General features: G+C 47.6%; 1 protein-coding gene across 1 annotated transcript in view; it reads right to left on the reverse strand.

Moving 5' to 3' along the window:
- The window catches only part of SLC23A2 (solute carrier family 23 member 2), a 35,440-nt gene extending 27,876 nt beyond the window's left edge, over nucleotides 1–7,564 (reverse strand). The window contains exons 1-4 of the mRNA XM_014311215.2: nucleotides 7,288–7,564; nucleotides 6,522–6,620; nucleotides 3,416–3,532; nucleotides 1,143–1,300 (exon numbers count right to left, since the gene is read on the reverse strand). Of these exons, the coding sequence (XP_014166690.1) occupies nucleotides 1,143–1,300; nucleotides 3,416–3,532; nucleotides 6,522–6,620; nucleotides 7,288–7,422 (509 nt within the window). The 5' untranslated portion in view covers nucleotides 7,423–7,564. The remainder of the gene's footprint in view (nucleotides 1–1,142; nucleotides 1,301–3,415; nucleotides 3,533–6,521; nucleotides 6,621–7,287) is intronic.
- Between the last annotated feature and the right edge of the window lie 9,044 nt (nucleotides 7,565–16,608).

The raw sequence follows: 16,608 nt of genomic DNA on the forward strand, positions 1-16,608 counted from the left end.
AACCAACAACCAAAGGGTGCACTGGAAAACCTGGAAGAGCTGGAAATGTTTCAGATGAAAAGCTGATCCACCACAGGTTTGCCTTCCACGCCCTCCTGAGACACTTCTGCCACTTAAAGATTCTGGCTCTTAACTAAATCCTTCAAAACGTGGGGAGTGTTGGGAATTTTCCAGTGGCAGGCAGGATTTCAGCTCACATTGCTCTGAGAGTGAACTGAGTGACTCCAGAATCACCTCAGCGACCACCTGAGGGTTAAATGTGCACTTTTCATCTGCTTTGGCTTTATTCAAGATGCAGAAATAACTCTGCAGGTTTTGGTTATTCCCAAAGTTTGGCTCAGCATGTTAAACAGCTGTGCAACGGAACACAGGTTTGAAAATATTTATATTTATAAAGTATATTAATATTTCTATTTATGGATATATTTATATTTATCCGTTCTTGCCAACACCAGATTTATACAAGGATTTGCCTCCTGGGCTCTTCCATCCTCCTAAGGAGAGGTGAGAGCATCCCTGCACATCTTTGTGTGCTCCCAACTCCAGGAATGATCACTGCCCGTAACTCAGAGCAACAAACAAACAAACCCAAATTATTTCATGGATTGGGAGGTAACAGAGAGGGACAAGTTTCCCTCACCATTTTTCCCTGCCTTTTTCACTTGCCAAGCCATTCACAGGATTTGCTGCAGAACTGATCACAACCACCTAAAAACTGCCAAGAATTTCACTTAAGAATTCGAAAAAACGACCACACTCAGCCCCTCTTTATCAAGGTGTGCGAATGAATTTTTGCTCTCCCAGGAACACTCCTGCCTCCTCTGTTCTGGGAACCCCTAAATTTCTGTTCCCAGGCTCACCTACAGCTGAAATTAATAAAACCACCGCAGTCAACTCCTTTTTACCAAGGTGTGTGAATGAACTGCTCTTCTCCCAGGAACACTCCTGCCTCCTCTGCCCTGGGAACCCCCCACATATCCACACCCAGATCCCACCTGCAGTCCAAGGTGATGTGGAGCAGAAATCACTAAAACAGCCCCAGTCAGCTCCTCTGTCCCAAGGCAGCCCCTCTTTCCCAAGGTGTGCGAACGAGCTTTTGCTCTCCTGCCTCCCCTGCCCCAGATTTGTGCTGCCGGGCTCACCTGCAGCCGAAGGTGGTCTGCAGCAGGGTGGTGATGCCCACGCAGAAGAAGATGGTCCCGATGAGCTGGCTGGTGGCCCACTGGTCGAAGCCCACGCACATGGCATCGGCCAGCAGGAAGGGCACGGCGATGGTCCCGCTGAAACACGTCAGGTAGTGCTGGGGGCACAGGGTTAGTGCTGCAAACCATCCTGCCAGCCCACCCTCAGCAGGACACAGGGACTTTCAGGAGGTCAGGGATTTTAGAGGAGCTGAGGTTTTAGTTAGAGGTAAGGGTTTTCTGGAGTTAATCAAAATAAATGGGTAGGTCTTGATGAAATTAAGAGTTAGTGGTTAACTAAGAATTGATTGCTCGTCAATACAATGTTTGGCTAGGTGGGTTTATAATATAGAATTTTAAGAAGAATATTCTATATTCTTATAGAACAATATAGGAACTGATAAACAGCTTTTAGGAACATAAGACAATTGTTTTTAGGAACATAAGACAGTTGGAGGCCTCCTCTGCTCTGAAACCAACTGAGAACGGGGAATGGGAGTTCTACCAAGGGTTCATTTGTCATATTTGCATTGAAAAGGTAAAAAGGTCAGAAGGAGGAAGGCTTCATTTACTTCCTCATTTTGGGACCCCTCCCCATGAAAGGGACCCATTTCAAGGAATAAACTACGCATGCTTAATAACTTTTGAACTAATTACCATACCGGGGAATGGGATGTACCAAAGTCATGAATTTGTATTTTGGGTATTCAGTACTTGTATAGATAAAAGGGCTCTGTAATCAGCTGTAAATTGCAGTGTGTATTTGGGAGTTATCCCACAATAAACATCCACTTTCTAACTTTAAACTGCCAGAGAGGTTTTGGATATTGGTACTGGATCAATGTCCATATTGGAAATGGGATGTACCGAAGTGATGAATATGTATTTGTGTTTTGGGTATTCAATACTTGTATAGATAAAAAGGACTCTGTAATCACCTGTAAATTGCAGTGTGTATCTGGGAGTTATCCCACAATAAACATTCATTTTCTAACTCTAAACTGTTAGAGAGTTCCTGTCCATCACAGTTGGGTATCAGTACTAGATCAATATCCGTATTTTTAATAAATCAAGCAGCTTCTCTTCCTGCCTCTGAAGCCCCAGCAGAGCTCCCCCTCTCCCTGAGCTTTGCTTTCAGTGTTTCTCGTGATCCTCACGTGGGGATTTCTGATTTTTGTGATTTCTGGGGGATCACAGGCTCCTGGAACACCCCACTCTCCTGAGGAGGCACCCAGGTAACTGTGAGCAGCTCCCAGCCCAGAAATAATTCCACTCACACTGCCTCACACCCCCTGGCTCACACACAAAGGACTCCTTAATTCTTCCTCAACCCAAGCACACCAAAAGCAAAACAAACCCAACAAATTTTCACCAAACTCCACACACAAGTGAAAACAGAATTCCTACAGAACCGCCTGTCCTTGAGGAAAAGGCAGCAATAAAAAGGATGCTTTGGAATGTGTTTGTTTGGAGATCTCAAGGTCCTTCACAGAGATTACCAGATTCTCAGCATTCCTGTGGGCCAGATGCTATTACCACTGCAGAGGGAAGGGAGGTGGGACTGGAGCTGCTCTGCTGCCCACAAGCAGTGGCTGAGCTGGAGGAAGCACCTGCTCGTGCTCCAGGGGCAAGCCAGGTGCAGGGTGATGCTCTCAGGACTGAAATAATTGCAGCAGCAGCTTTAATATTCAGTATTCCAGGTCTAAACCCTTCTCTCTCTCCATCTCTAACTCCAGAGGTGCCCAATGTCCCTTGTGAGGCCTCCACTGAGCCTTTGCTCACTCATTTACCAACAGCACCTTTTAACTCCATAAATATTTGAGTGACTCTCACACATGCATGAGCTGAGAACTGAAATCATTCTCAGAGCAGGGATCTGGGCATGATCAGCCTCAGAAGAAACCTCCTAACACCTCCTTCAAAATCATTCTCAGAGCAGTGATCTGAGTGTGATCAATCTCAGAAAAAACCTCCTAACACCTCCTTCAAAATCATTCTCAGAGCAGTGATCTGGGCATGATCAGCTTCAGAAGAAACCTCCTAACACCTCCTTCAAAATCCTTCTCAGAACAATGATCTGAGTGTGATAAATCTCAGAAAAAACCTCCCAACCCCTTCCTCAAACAGGTGAGAGTGGAGAAGGACAGAACACACACACACAATGAACTGCACAAAAAATCCTCAATAAACTTGGAAGCCACAGAAGGAAAAGCTGCCTCTGCTTGGGGATGTACCTGCAAGCCCAGGAAGATGCAGAGGTACCAGGGAGGAACATCTTCAATGGTGTAAATCATGTCAGTCCTCTGGGCATCCAAGCTGCCGCTGCTGTCCAGGGTCTCTGCCAGGGAGCTCTGCAGGAACAAGGGGCACCAGCAGGTTAGTGCTGCACAGAATAAAGGGAATTTCAGCTCCCAGGCTGCTTCAGCAACTCTGATTTGTGACAATTTCAAAGCCTTTCCCATCCAGCTCCTGAATTTGTAGCCAACATGTTCCCTTCTGAACACTCCCTGCTTATTTATTTATAATTGCTGATTTCTGACAGAACTGATCTGGCAGCCAAAAGGTGCCCAAAAATGGATTCATCATGACACGGCTGTTAAAAAACCCCACCAAACCCCAAAACCACAAAAACAAACAGAAAAAGAAAACAGGGAAGAATTGGAACCAAGAAGAAGAGCTCTGTCCTTGCACCAGAGACCAAAATCGCTGGCAAAAATAAATCCTCATTATGATAATTGCTTCCCTGCTTTGCTCCTACCCAATTCCATCTTGGTTAACCACTTTGAGCCAAAGAATTTATAATTTCCCTTCTTCCCCCTCATTTATGCAGTCAGGAAAAATGCTGATTATTTATTACACCCAAATTAATCCCCAACCAATTTCCATCAGCCAAGCAGAATTCCTCCAGGAATTTCAATTCCCCCAGGAATTCATTGCCAGTGCCAATGGACAAGTGAGCACAGACATTCACACATCAACACCCCAGCAAAACAAGGGCCAGCTCTGCCATTTCTCTGTCACAAATGAGTGGAACTGGTTTGGAAATTCCTGAGAACAAACCCACAACGCTCCAATTCGCCAGCACAACAAGAGAAGCAGGAGGAAGTATCAGATGTTGTAATTTCAGACCAAGCAGCTCAAAAATTACCTTACACAACAGCTGCTGTGCCCTAATGCAGCCCAGGACACTGTGAGCCCACGTGGAGCTGCCTCACACAGAGCCTGGCAGCTCTGCCACACTCGTGACTGCCCCCAATGGGCTCCACTTCTCCAAAATGCCCACCGCAGCCACGGGCTGGGCTGCGCTCATCGGCACTGGTGCCACCTGCAAGGCCAGCGGCCAAACTGAGCTGGCACTGCCCTCCCAGCCCAGCCTCCTGCTGGGAGAGCAACCCCCCCGGGAAAATTCACACTCAGGGGGTGAAAGTGGGCACAGTGCTGAGGGTGCAGCAGCAGAAATGCAAAACACAGAAACTCTCATGTGAGAGAACTCCTGAAAGCACTTTGAGCAGTGCTCTCCCCTCCTGCAGCACCAGTGAGAGCTTTCCAGGGACTGAAAAAGGAACAAACTCTCTCCTGACCCAAGTCTTTAAAAAAACCACGTGAAAAAAATCAGGAATTTGAGCCACGGCATGGCTGAGGTTGGAAAAGCCCTCTCAGATCCTCAGCTCTGACCAGCAGCACCACCATGGGCATCACCAAACCTCCTCTCCAACTGCCACACCCACACATTTTTTAACATCTCTGGGGATGGGGACTCCATCACTGCCCCTTCCAACCCCTGACCACCCTTTCCACAGAAAAATTCCTCCTGATGTCCAGCCTGGCCCTCCCCTGGTTGGGCTGCAAGGACCTCAGGGCCCAGTGCCACTCCACACATTCCCTTCATGTGCTGAACAATTCCCACACATTTAGGAACTGTATCTTTGATTTTCTGTCCTATGGGATAGTTTTGGATTTATTATTAAACAATATCCTACAAATTTAAAACAGTCAAAGAAGCCAGAACTGCTTTGTTACCATGAGGGAAGGAACAGGGTGATGGTTTAGCTGACTGAGGGGTTTATTTTGGATTAGGTTGTGGGTTGAGGGCTTTTTTTGAGATTTCTGAAGAAAACAACAATGAAAACAACAATCCCACTGTCCCAGGCTGCTCCAAGCCCCATCCAGGCTGGCCTTGGGCACCTCCAGGGATGCAGGGGCAGCCAGAGCTGCTCTGGGCACCTGTGCCAGGGCTGCCCACCCTGTTCTCTCACTGGGAGCCACAGCAAAGCTTTAACTCAAGGAGAAACGCTTCCTCTACAGCTCCAGGTCTCTTTTAGGTGAATTATCCTCCATCAGCCCCAGTTCTGATGCCATGGGTCAGCTGGGAGGGAGGGAAGCACACCTTTGGGAAAAGCAGGAACACTGTGGTGTCTGGAGATGGCTTATCTCATTGCACAATTCACCCCAACACCTCTGGCTCAAGGCTTTTATCAGATGCTGCCTCTCCACTCCAGCCCCAGCATGCTCCAAACATCAGAGCCTCTGAGAAGTAACAAAAAGCTGCCCATGAAATGGGAGTGTGGGGATGGGAGTGAGACACCTGGGCAGGCTGAGCTGCGAGGGCTCCAGGCCCAAGCTCCCCTGGAACCCAGCCCTGACAGGGGATGGTTTGAATCTGAAATTCAGGAGAGAAAACATTAACTGCATCCCTTGGTGTCCTCCTTGTCCCAGCAGAAACCACAGCCTTGAAGGATGGAGCATCATGATGCCCCTGCTTGGAACCAGGAGTTTTGTTCCTGTTTCCATCAGGACATTTGAAAAATTTGGGTCAGGGTGAGGCTCTTCAGAGACAAAAAAGCCCCAAAAGAAGCCATGGCCTTGAAGGAAGGAGCATCACAGTGCCCCTGCTTGGAATCAGGAGTTTTGTTCCTGTTTCCATCAGGACATTTGAAAAATTTGGGTCAGGCTGAGGCTTTTCAGAGACAAAAAACCCAGCTGGACTGAACATTTCAGAAGTTCAGATTTACCATAATCCTCATCCTTATTTTAAACCAAAGCTCAGATTCACACCATCTCAGCTTGCAGGATCATCACTGAACAGACCCAGGGAATGAAAGGATGGAGAAAAAAGCTGGAAAAATCCCACCCAAGGGCATGACCTGCTCCCACCATTTCCTGAGTCATGGCCCAAGTGCTGCACCCAAGTGTGTGACCAGGAGTCACGAGGGCAGAAGTGCCTGGGGTGATGTGAATGTGCAAGTCAGCAGCTCTGGGACAGGAAACCTCCCAGCCAGGGGAGGCAGCTGGGGGCAAAGCACCAAGAACGAGCTCCATGCAGCAGGGCAGCCCCAGTACCTTCTCTGCTATGCCATTCTCCGTGGTGTAGATGGCCATCAGCTCCGTGTCCTCTGTGTCCTGGTCACCGCTGGACGTGGCTCCACCGTTTATCACAACCTTAAAAAGCAACAAAAACAGAAATAGGTGAAGTTTTTAAAATCAACATTGCCTCTGCCATCACACCTCAAATGTCAGTTTTCTCTCTGGGTACTTGAGATCTGCCTCTGACCGTTAGTCAGAAAACATGAGGAGCATGGCAAGGCATCACTTCTGTAACTGCAGGGACAGAGAGCACATAGAGCTGGCTGTGGTACACACAAATACTCTGAGTTTTGTCAGTGCCTGCTCATGGAAATGAAGGGCTTGTACACCTGGAGCATCATTCCTTGCCCTGGGGTCACTCAGGGGCAGGGTGAAGTAGGTGGAGTGCTTTGACTCATCCTCATGTTTGCTCTGACCATGGGGAGCTCCATGTCCTGGGAACAGGGAATGAGCACACACAGCAGGGCTGGCTGTGTTACACACAAATATTCAGAATTTTGTCAGTGGGTGCTCATGGAAATGAAGGGCTTGTACTCCTGGAGCATTATTTGGACTCATTCTCATATTTGCCCTCCGTGGTGCTCTGACCATGGGGAGCTCCATGTCCTGGGAACAGGGAATGAGCACACACAGCAGGGCTGGCTGTGTTACACACAAATATTCAGAATTTTGTCAGTGGGTGCTCATGGAAATGAAGGGTTTGTACACCTGGAGCATCATTCCCTGCCCTGGGCTCACTCACAGGCAGGGTGAAGAAGGTGGGGTGCTTGGACTCATCCTCGTATTTGCCCTCCGTGGAGCCTCCTCCTGCCTCCACCGACTTGGCCGTGGTGTTCTTGCCAATCCCCATGGTTTCCAGCACGTCCAGGACTTGCATGCAGCACCCAGGAGGTGCCTCTGGGACAGGCCAAGAACAAAGGGCAGCTCCTTATTCCAGCAGCAGCAGCAGCAGCAGCTCCAGGAGTCACCGAGGAGCTCAGTAATCCAGCTGGGACATCAGCGTGTCCTTTCCATCAATGGCTCCTAGGAGGGAAGGGAGAAATTGGGTTTTTTAGTAGGGAAATAAGTCACTCTCATCATCTGAAAGTCCTGAGTTTATTCCTCACAAGGGGCACCATTGTATGTTGGTTCTTGGCCTCTTTACTTCTGTTGAAGTTGGGATTAAAGGCACTTGAGAAGATAGCTCACATTCAGACTCAAAGGTTTATTATTTCTTATCTGTATTACAAGTCCTGAGTTCTACAGCATTCTACTAACAAGTTACAAAATGGTGAACTATCTTTCTATTCAATTAAGAAATGACACTTAAACTATTTTTACTTTTAACCCAATAACGAATCACTCAAAGTCTGCAATGTGGACTTTTTTATCCAATTATACAATACCACCCAAACTTATGAAGAAGAAGGTGAAGAAGAAGGACACACAGAAAATCCAAGCTTTGCAACCTGTGGTTCCTGAGCTTTAAACAGAGACTGCAGCTGCCAACACCTGCAGGTGAAGCCAGGTCAGGTACAGGTGGAAGTACAGGACAGGACCTGCAAAAATGGCTTCTGGAAAGCCACAAAAAGTGGAATTTTCTGCACCCATCCAAGCAGCAGAACCCACTCACACTGGTGTTACTTCGAAAGCAAGTTAATGACGGGTTCAGCTGAACCCCAAGGTGGAAACACAGCTCAGGGACACTCAAATACAGGTTTGGATTGGGAAAAAAGAAGCAGAACTTGGGTTTTTCCTGAAGTCTCCCCTTGCAGATGCTGCTCAGGAAATGCCAGCAGCTCCTGTCTACTGCAATTGCAATAATAACTGAACTTGAGAAAGACTCTTCTGCTGAGGGCAATTCAGGACTGTACTAATATATGAACACTAATATTTTAGAACCTCTTAATAGCTGTTAATTGCCCATTTGCTGGGAAATTCTGGTTCACTGAGGTGAAAGAAATATTAAAACTTTCAAAGTAATGTAGGTATGTCCTGAAAAGTTACATAAAAAAAGACAATTTGGGCACTGAGATCCCTTGAAGCATTAATTAAATCCATGTGGCACGGAAGGCAGTGCCTGCAAATCAGAGTTAAGATTTGTTTATGAGAGTAAATATTAAGTAGCATAATTAATTAGCTCTCACTTGAAGACTGAAGGAGAAGACTGCTTTGAACACTCACTGTCTTGCTCTGGAAAAACCTGTCATTCCCATTTTCACAGAGCAGCTCAGGGCAGAGAGGAGACAGGTACTGGTTAAAGGTTAAAGGTTTGGGGGCACTGGGGTGGGATTTTTGGAGGGTTTTTTCTGTTTGCTTTCATAGAACAATGAGGATTTTTTTTTTCCTAGCACACAAGAACAAAGAGAAAAGAATCTGCCTTTTTCTGTCACTGCAGACGTGTTTCATTCTCCAAGAAAATCAGAGATGGAGACGGGCGAGGTCGAGTCGGGCAGTTTATCCCCTGGGACTGGGAAGGGCAGCAGGACACCTCCCTCAGCCAGAGCCAAGAAATAAATGAGAGCCAGGGAAGCTGCCGGGCCCAGGATCTGCTCTGAGGTGCCCTGGCACTCAGCAGCATCTCTGTCGTGGGCTGCTGTCTTCTGCAGGCCTGGGACGTGCAGCAGGACAGCAAAGCTCGCCTTGGATCCACGGATGGCTGAGAGCTGAGCTGAAATAACAATCCCCAAGCAGGCAACTCCCAACTGACAGACAGAACCCCTCACTGCTGCTTTTCCTAAAGACAGGGAGGGTTTGTGGCACCAGGGGCTGCTCCAAGACAAACCAGGAGGAATTTCCCAGCTCTTCTTGCTTCCACCCAGCAATTAAAACTGCACTTAATGGCACAGATGATCATCAGAGGGCTCTGGAATGCTTTGATTCTGCAATCAGGAGTGTCAGAGAGGAGAGGATAAACTCTGCTGCTGCCTAAAGCTCTCTCAGAGATCACTCCTTATCAGCTCCCACCACTGAGTCAGGCATTTTTACAGCCCTCCAGAGCAAATCCAGCTCCTCGGGAGCTGAAAAGTCCTGGAGAAAGAGATAAAACAAAAGAGATAACACCCACTGAGCACGGGGCAGGTACACTCAGCACAAGCCATCATCTGCAGGCTGAGGTCCAATGGGAAGCTGGAAGTGAAATTTCTGCCAGGACTCACCTTCCCACACGGATCACCACCTGTGCTCAACACAGAAGGCCAGGAGGGGCCGGGGCTTTACAGAGCTGCAGATAAGATTAGGATTTACACAAAGGGCAGGGGAGAGCCCAGGTGCAAGTTCAGGAGGAAAAGCCTCCTGGCCAGGGAGAGGCCAGCCCGCACCTCCAGCATCAGCAGAAAGCTCCTCCAGCCCCAGAGCCACCAGGAGGGGACAGGAGGAGCTGGCAGGGTCTGGTGTGACACAGCATCACCTCCTCACGTTCCCACCACACCTTCCCTTTGCTAAGCTTGCTGCTGTTGCATTTAAACAAATCAGGATGTGATTTGTTTAAAGCTTAAAGCTCATGGCAAAAAGATAAAACCCATCAGAGATATGGAGATCTACAATGTGTTTAAATGCTCTTTTTGTCCCTGCAAGTCTCTGCTCTGGAACCTCCACCACGAATCAAAACATGCACTGGAGCACGGAAAATCTGCCCCCGAAAAGCTCCCACTTCCCAAGGCAGGTACCAACTGCCTGTGAGTCAATAAAAAATCCTTTTTTGTCATCTCTTCAGCAGATCCAAGGGTTAACTGGGCAGGACAGAAGGTGCAGACAGACATGAAGAGTTTATTGGCAGGGAAAAGCAGCCATGAACCCCCACAGGAGTGGGGCACTGGCACCTCCCCTGCACGCACTGTTTCCTTTCAAAGCACTGCACACAGCTTTTGGCTGAAGCACACCCAAAATATGCCCTGGATCAGATTTGCTGCTGTGGCAGCTCCTCCCTGCACTGCTGAAGGCTTTCAACATCAACATTTGAATCCAGAGCCTGGCAAAGCAAAGACTGGGGAAAACAAAGCCCACCTGACCTCCAGGCTGCGACATCCCTGGCAGTTGGGAAGTTTTTGGGGCTCTTCTCTCATTTTGCATTGATCTGGGGTTTTTTTAACTTCCCTTAGAAGAGTCAATGCTTTGCCAGGTGCTGTTAGCCTGGCAGCACCAGGACTGGCCATGGTCATGCTCAGGACATGGCAGTGCTGTTGTAAAGCTCATTTGCAATGAGCAGACCTGGAGTTTAACCCTCGGGAGGAAGCTCAGGCTCCCCCATGACTTCCAGCCCTGAAAATTACAGTTTTCCCAAAGTGAAACCAGCCCTGTGTATTCCCTTTTCTGCCAAACTCAAACCAAAACCCTTCTAAAACCACAAAGGCTGAATTCCAGCTGGATCTTAAATTCCTCTCAGCCGAGCTTAGCCCACCACCCAGTGACAACCAAAATAATTCAGACTTTCCCTGTCCCTTTAGACAATCCCTGCCTGGATTTGGTGGCCCTTCCCTGCTGCACACGGGGGATATTCCCAAAGGAAGCACAAGGAATGTGGTGATAAAAGCAGCTGGGGGTGGGACAGCCCACGCCTGGCTTTGTCCCATGTCACACCTCCGGAGGAAGGAGCGGTGGCACAGCCAAGCAGGACCTTCCTGGCTGTCACAGACGGCTGAAGAGCCAAAAATCCTCTGGCTGTTGCACCCACTAAGGAGATTAGAATCAAATTAAGGTCACTGCTTAATTACCATCATCAATTTATTATTTTAATGAGCTGTCAGGCTCGTGTGAACAGACCAACTTTCTCCTGCAAGCAGAGATGATGCTCAGCCAGGATTTGTCCCACTTGAGGTGCCCCTGGAATTTCAGCACCTCCAGGTGTTTGGCACCTGTGGAACTCACAGGATGTGCTTGAACACAACCAAGGTGTGAGATTGTGTTTTTGGCAGCAGACATGCAAAGGGACACGGACTCCTTCAAAACAGAACTTCAGTTACTCCGGTGTCCAAAGGGTGCTGGGGGTTTTCCCAGGAAAAAGCTCTCCCAGTTAAAAACATCCCACAAACCTCTCATCACCCAGGTTAAAAAAGCTCAACAAATATTTAAAGGATGCAATCCAAGTCCTGTCTGCAGAGCCACAACCACAATCCAACTGCTCCATCCCAGATCTGTGCTGGACAGGGCACCTGTGAGCTCCCACCACTGTCCACACATGCAGGGAGTGCCTCAAAGGCACGTTTTCTGCCTTCCAGGGCATTTTCACCATCTCACAGATGTGAAGAAGCTGCCCAGAACTCACACATTTAATTTTCTCTTGCTACTCGTAAGAGCCACCCTCCTGCTTCAGTCTTGGAGTTTTCTCTCGGGGAGTTTGGAGCGGCCTCTTTTCTTTGGTCCCAGCAAATTCCTGATTTGTCTTTAGCAGGGGCCTCTCCAGCTCCTTCCCACCAACTGAAGCTGCACTGAAATGCCACCACCACATCCTAAATGCTCCAGAGGTTTCCCCCCTGCACTGAATCACACCCACAACAAGAAAAGCAGACTCCAAATTTAACCCAACACCACACAGTTCACCTTTACCTGCTGCAGAGACAACAAAATGCTGCTACATCCCCAAACTTCCTAATATCTGAGCCCTAAAAAACTCAATTTAGGTTTTAAAAAGAGTTGATGGGCACTTTAAGAAGCTTCTCTCTTCACTTCGAAGTAGCTCTTCAAAGCACAAACAAATTCTTTCTTTGGAGGCACTAATGAATTTTTAAGTAGTTGGTATTTTGACTGCCATCCAGAACGGTGCTTTAATAACTGACCAACGTTATTAGGACAAGTCTACACAAAGCTAAGCAGCAAAGTTATGCCCAGCTCAGACCTTCCACGTATTTAAAGCACATTAGCTAAATCTCATTAACTTCCTGTGTGAATGAGCTTGTTGAGAAGGGGACATCAATCCAGCTGAATGAGGGGTTTACCAAAGGATCTCACAGCTTTCAAAAACCACAAGTTTGGTTAGTCAAGTTATTAACTGAGAGCTTAGTTAGGCTGGGATTCTAAACCAGAATAGGTGAAAATTCTAAACCAGAATAGCAGAAAATTCTAAACCAGAATAGGTGAGAATTCTAAACCAGAATAGCTGAGAATTCTAAACCAAAATAGCTGAGAATTCTAAAGCAGAATAGGTGACTCTAAACCAGAACAGAAGAAAATTCTAAAGCAGACTAGGTGATTCTAAACCAGACTAGCTGAGTGTTTCCAGCATCAGTCACCCTGTTTGATCAGAACACTGCTGGCCAAGCAGCTCCAACTCATCTTTAACCCCGTTATTCCCATTTTCTTGGCCCAAAAGCAGCAGTTTTGCCCAAATTCTGTGCTTTGCATCAGCCACCCTCCCGGAGACCCCCGCAGTGGGCAGGGATGAGAAGCTGTGAGATGAAATTCCAAAGAAAGTGCAAGCAGAAGGTGGGACATGACAATTTCCAGCTCGCTATGTGCATGTTCACTGCTGGGATCTGACACCTGCAGAGCTCTCCAGGCTCAGGGTAAATAAAATTAAATCCTGTCCCACTGCTCCCTCGGTCTGCCCTGCAGCTCAGCACACCTCAGTGTATGGCACATGGTAATTTGATCTATAATGCTATGGAGTCCTTATGGTGTCCCTGGGGAGAATTAATAATTTGGGCATTCCAATACCTCACTGTTATTACCAATATTAATGCACAGCTCGTTAAGCTCCTTCATGGCCCTCAAAGCAACCTGAGCTCACACTGGCTCCTTTCTCAGCCTGCTTTGTACTTGGACTTGGCACTTTGATGAAAGCTCCCTTCTTTCCAAGACTTTAATCACGTTAAAACAAAGGTGGAGTTAGAGACTCATCTAGGAAAAATTCCATTTATTAAGTAAATCGAGGTAATGTGCCAATTTTTCAGCTCTGGATGTGAAGCTCCTTCCCAAGGGCTGAGGCATCCCTGCGGCTCCTTTGGAAAGGGAACAGCTTGAGCCCAGCAATCAAATACAAACCCAGCAACTGATCCCACACTTGAGAAGTTTTACACTGAATTAAGTCTTACACTGAGTTATCTGTGAGGCTTGTCTAGAAATAAACACTTCCATTTAGCATCATTCATTAGGCTTTGGAATTAATAAACTTCCAGAAACTAACCAAGATGCTGTAACTTTGTGCTCAAGTTTTCTTAAAATCTCTTTTACTACACAAATATCATATAATTTTTTCCCATTTTAAAGATTAAAAGGAAAGCAAAGTTTGCAGATAGACAGAAAAAAGCAAATACTTCTGAAATAGTAAATATCCCTTTTTACAGTGATTTTAAAACGAGAAATTAAGCCCTCAAACCTTTAAGAAATGGCAAGTTAGTTATTAAATACATGTTTTTAAGTTTCTTATTTCATAATGCTGACACCAAAACAGTTGAATTTTTGCAACCATCCCCACCAAGGCAAACCTGCACCGGGCTCTCGGAGGCACTCCCACAGCAGCAGCAGCAGCAGCCTGGAGGACGCAGACATTCATCCCCCAGGAGCACTTTTATACTCTTTTTGTACTTGCCCATTGTGTAACTGCTCCCAGCCCACGCTTACACAAGGGCAGGGCAGGAGGCAGCACCTGGTTACTCCTTGGTTACTCCCCCGGTACTCCACGCCTCCGCCGGGTTTACGCAAAATCCTGGGGAGAACTCCCAGGCAGAGCCCCCAAATGGCACCGGTATCTCCAGCAGCTGCTGCAATCAGCACAGGGATTTTCTCTGAGCGTTCCTCCGGGAGCCTCCCCGGCGCAAACTGCACCGAAATGATTTTAGCAGCAAACTGGACAAGTTTTCAGGAGGTCCCTGACCTCAGAGCTCTCCCCTGAGCCAAGGGTCAGTGATCCACAAGCTCCCAGGAACTGAAACACACCAGGACCGTGCTGGGCTCCTCCACTTCCCCAGTGGAAAACGCTGAGTAACAGTGATGGGCACAGGGCAAAGTGAGATGGAACTGGAGAAGTGAAAGCCTTGGAACAACAACAAAACCAACAAGAAATAAAACCAGGGTTGCCAAGCACTGCAACAGGCTGCCCAGGGAAGTGGGTGAGTCCCTGTGCCTGGAGGTGAATAAAAGCCATGGAAATGTGGCACTCAGGGCAGGGTTCAGTGGTGGACGCGGCAGTGCTGGCTTAATGGCTGGACTTGATCTAAAGGTCTTTTCCAACCTAAACAATTCAAGGATTCTAAAATTGCTTCCCATGGATCTCCTTGCCCCACTCCCCTTCTGTGGGAGCACAGCCTACCTCAGGCTGTCCTTACACTTCCTGAACATCACTTTGTCGTTTCACTCATCCCCATTTCCCTTTCCAAAGGATTAACCAGACACCATCACCCTACAACTGATCCTGAAGCCATAACCAGAACAGGCCACCACAAAGCATCACCCAGCGAGCAGCTCCTGCCTGGATTTACCACAAAGCAGCACCCAGAGAGCAGCTCCTGCCTGGATTTACTGGCAGCAGCTCCACCCCTTGCTCCCAGCCCAAAACGGGCCAAGAACATGGAGCTCCAGGGCCCGAAGGTGAGCTCACCGTACCTGAAATGCCCTTTTTGCACCCCAGGGTGTGGAGGCAGGGACAGGCTGCCAGGGCTGTCCAGCGCCCCTGGCTCCATCGCATTTCCCTGGCTCCATCATCCAGCCCCCCCAAGTCCATCCAGCCCCCCAGCTCCATCCAGCCCCCCACAAGCCGCATTTGCTGCTCCCTGCTCGGGGCTCTCTCCAGGCTCAGATGTGCTCGGTCCCACAGCAGGGCACAGTTAACTGAGAGCTGAGCCTGGCCCGTGCCATGCTCCTCATTCATCCCTCCCTGAGATCCCTGGCAGCGATCCAAGGATCTCCACTGATTCCTCTGTGCAGTGTGTGCTCACACAGGATGCGCCAGCCTCTAATCCCCACTGCAAAGAGTTGCTGAAAAGATTCCCCCTCTGTCTGCTACTTTTTCAATTATTAGATCCTTTCCTTTCCTCCTTCTGACTTCCAAATGTTTTCACAAACACAAATATCTTAATTTCAACATAAAGAAACCTTAGAGACCTTAACACAAACATCACCAAACCTTAAGACCATGAAATACCAACCGCTGTACCCAGACTGGCTGAAGATCACTCATCTATAACACTTTAGGAGAAAAAGTGCTGGAAATTGTTTTAGATTGAAGGTATTTGATGTGCTCACAGAGAGCTAAAGAACTGCGTGATCAAGAGCAAGAGGAAAACTAGGTTTTGAAAGAAGTAATCCATTTGCTTTTTTACTCCAACGTCCAACTGTTGTTTAATCCAACTAGTCTTTTCAATAGCTGGATTAAACAATGCCAGGGACTCAAATACTTCTTGCCCTGAACATCACAGTTCAAAGTATAACTGAGTTCAGTGCAATTAAAATTCTTCAGTATGCAATCAAAGACTTGTCTATTTACCTTGCAATTAAAACTAATCGCTCCAAAATTCATCATCAGTGAGCGGAGAATTTCGACATTCAAACAATTAATTTCTGATTACTCTGCATTTACACTCAATCCAAAGAAAGCATCTGCTAATCTGGGTACCTCCACTTCAGTCCCAGCTGCCAGGGTTGATGTCGGGACAGATCCAAGCGTGGGTTGTGGGGTTACAATTCCTGCAGTGAGCAGGGACTGGAATCACTGGCACACTGCAGGAGAACGCTAATTCAAAGTGCACTGGAATATTTCACAGTGCAGCTTCCAAACTGCTGTGGAACCGGGTGGGAATGAACAGCTCAGAGCTGTGTGGGGCTGCACGTTACTGCGAGAGGGGAACCACAGCAGAGGATTTATCTCACTCTGCTCCAGCCTGGGGAGCTTGGTCGTCATGGTCCGACACAGCCACTCATCATTTTTATCTCCTGCTTAATATCTGAAATGCAAACTGGTGGAAGCTTTTCTACTGTTTGGAAATGTCACTCCTAGGAGGAGTTCACTTTGATTATGACGAGAAAATCCAATTTTCTGCCTTCTTCTCAGATACTCAAGTGTTCATTCTGAGGATGAACCAACACTTCTGAATGCTCCAGCCAAATTCTGTTTGCTCTTGGACACACACTGGTAAACTACTGACAGTGTTCA

This window comes from Geospiza fortis, unplaced genomic scaffold, assembly GCF_000277835.1.
Source record: "Geospiza fortis unplaced genomic scaffold, GeoFor_1.0 scaffold777, whole genome shotgun sequence".
Classification (NCBI taxonomy): Eukaryota; Metazoa; Chordata; class Aves; order Passeriformes; family Thraupidae; genus Geospiza; species Geospiza fortis.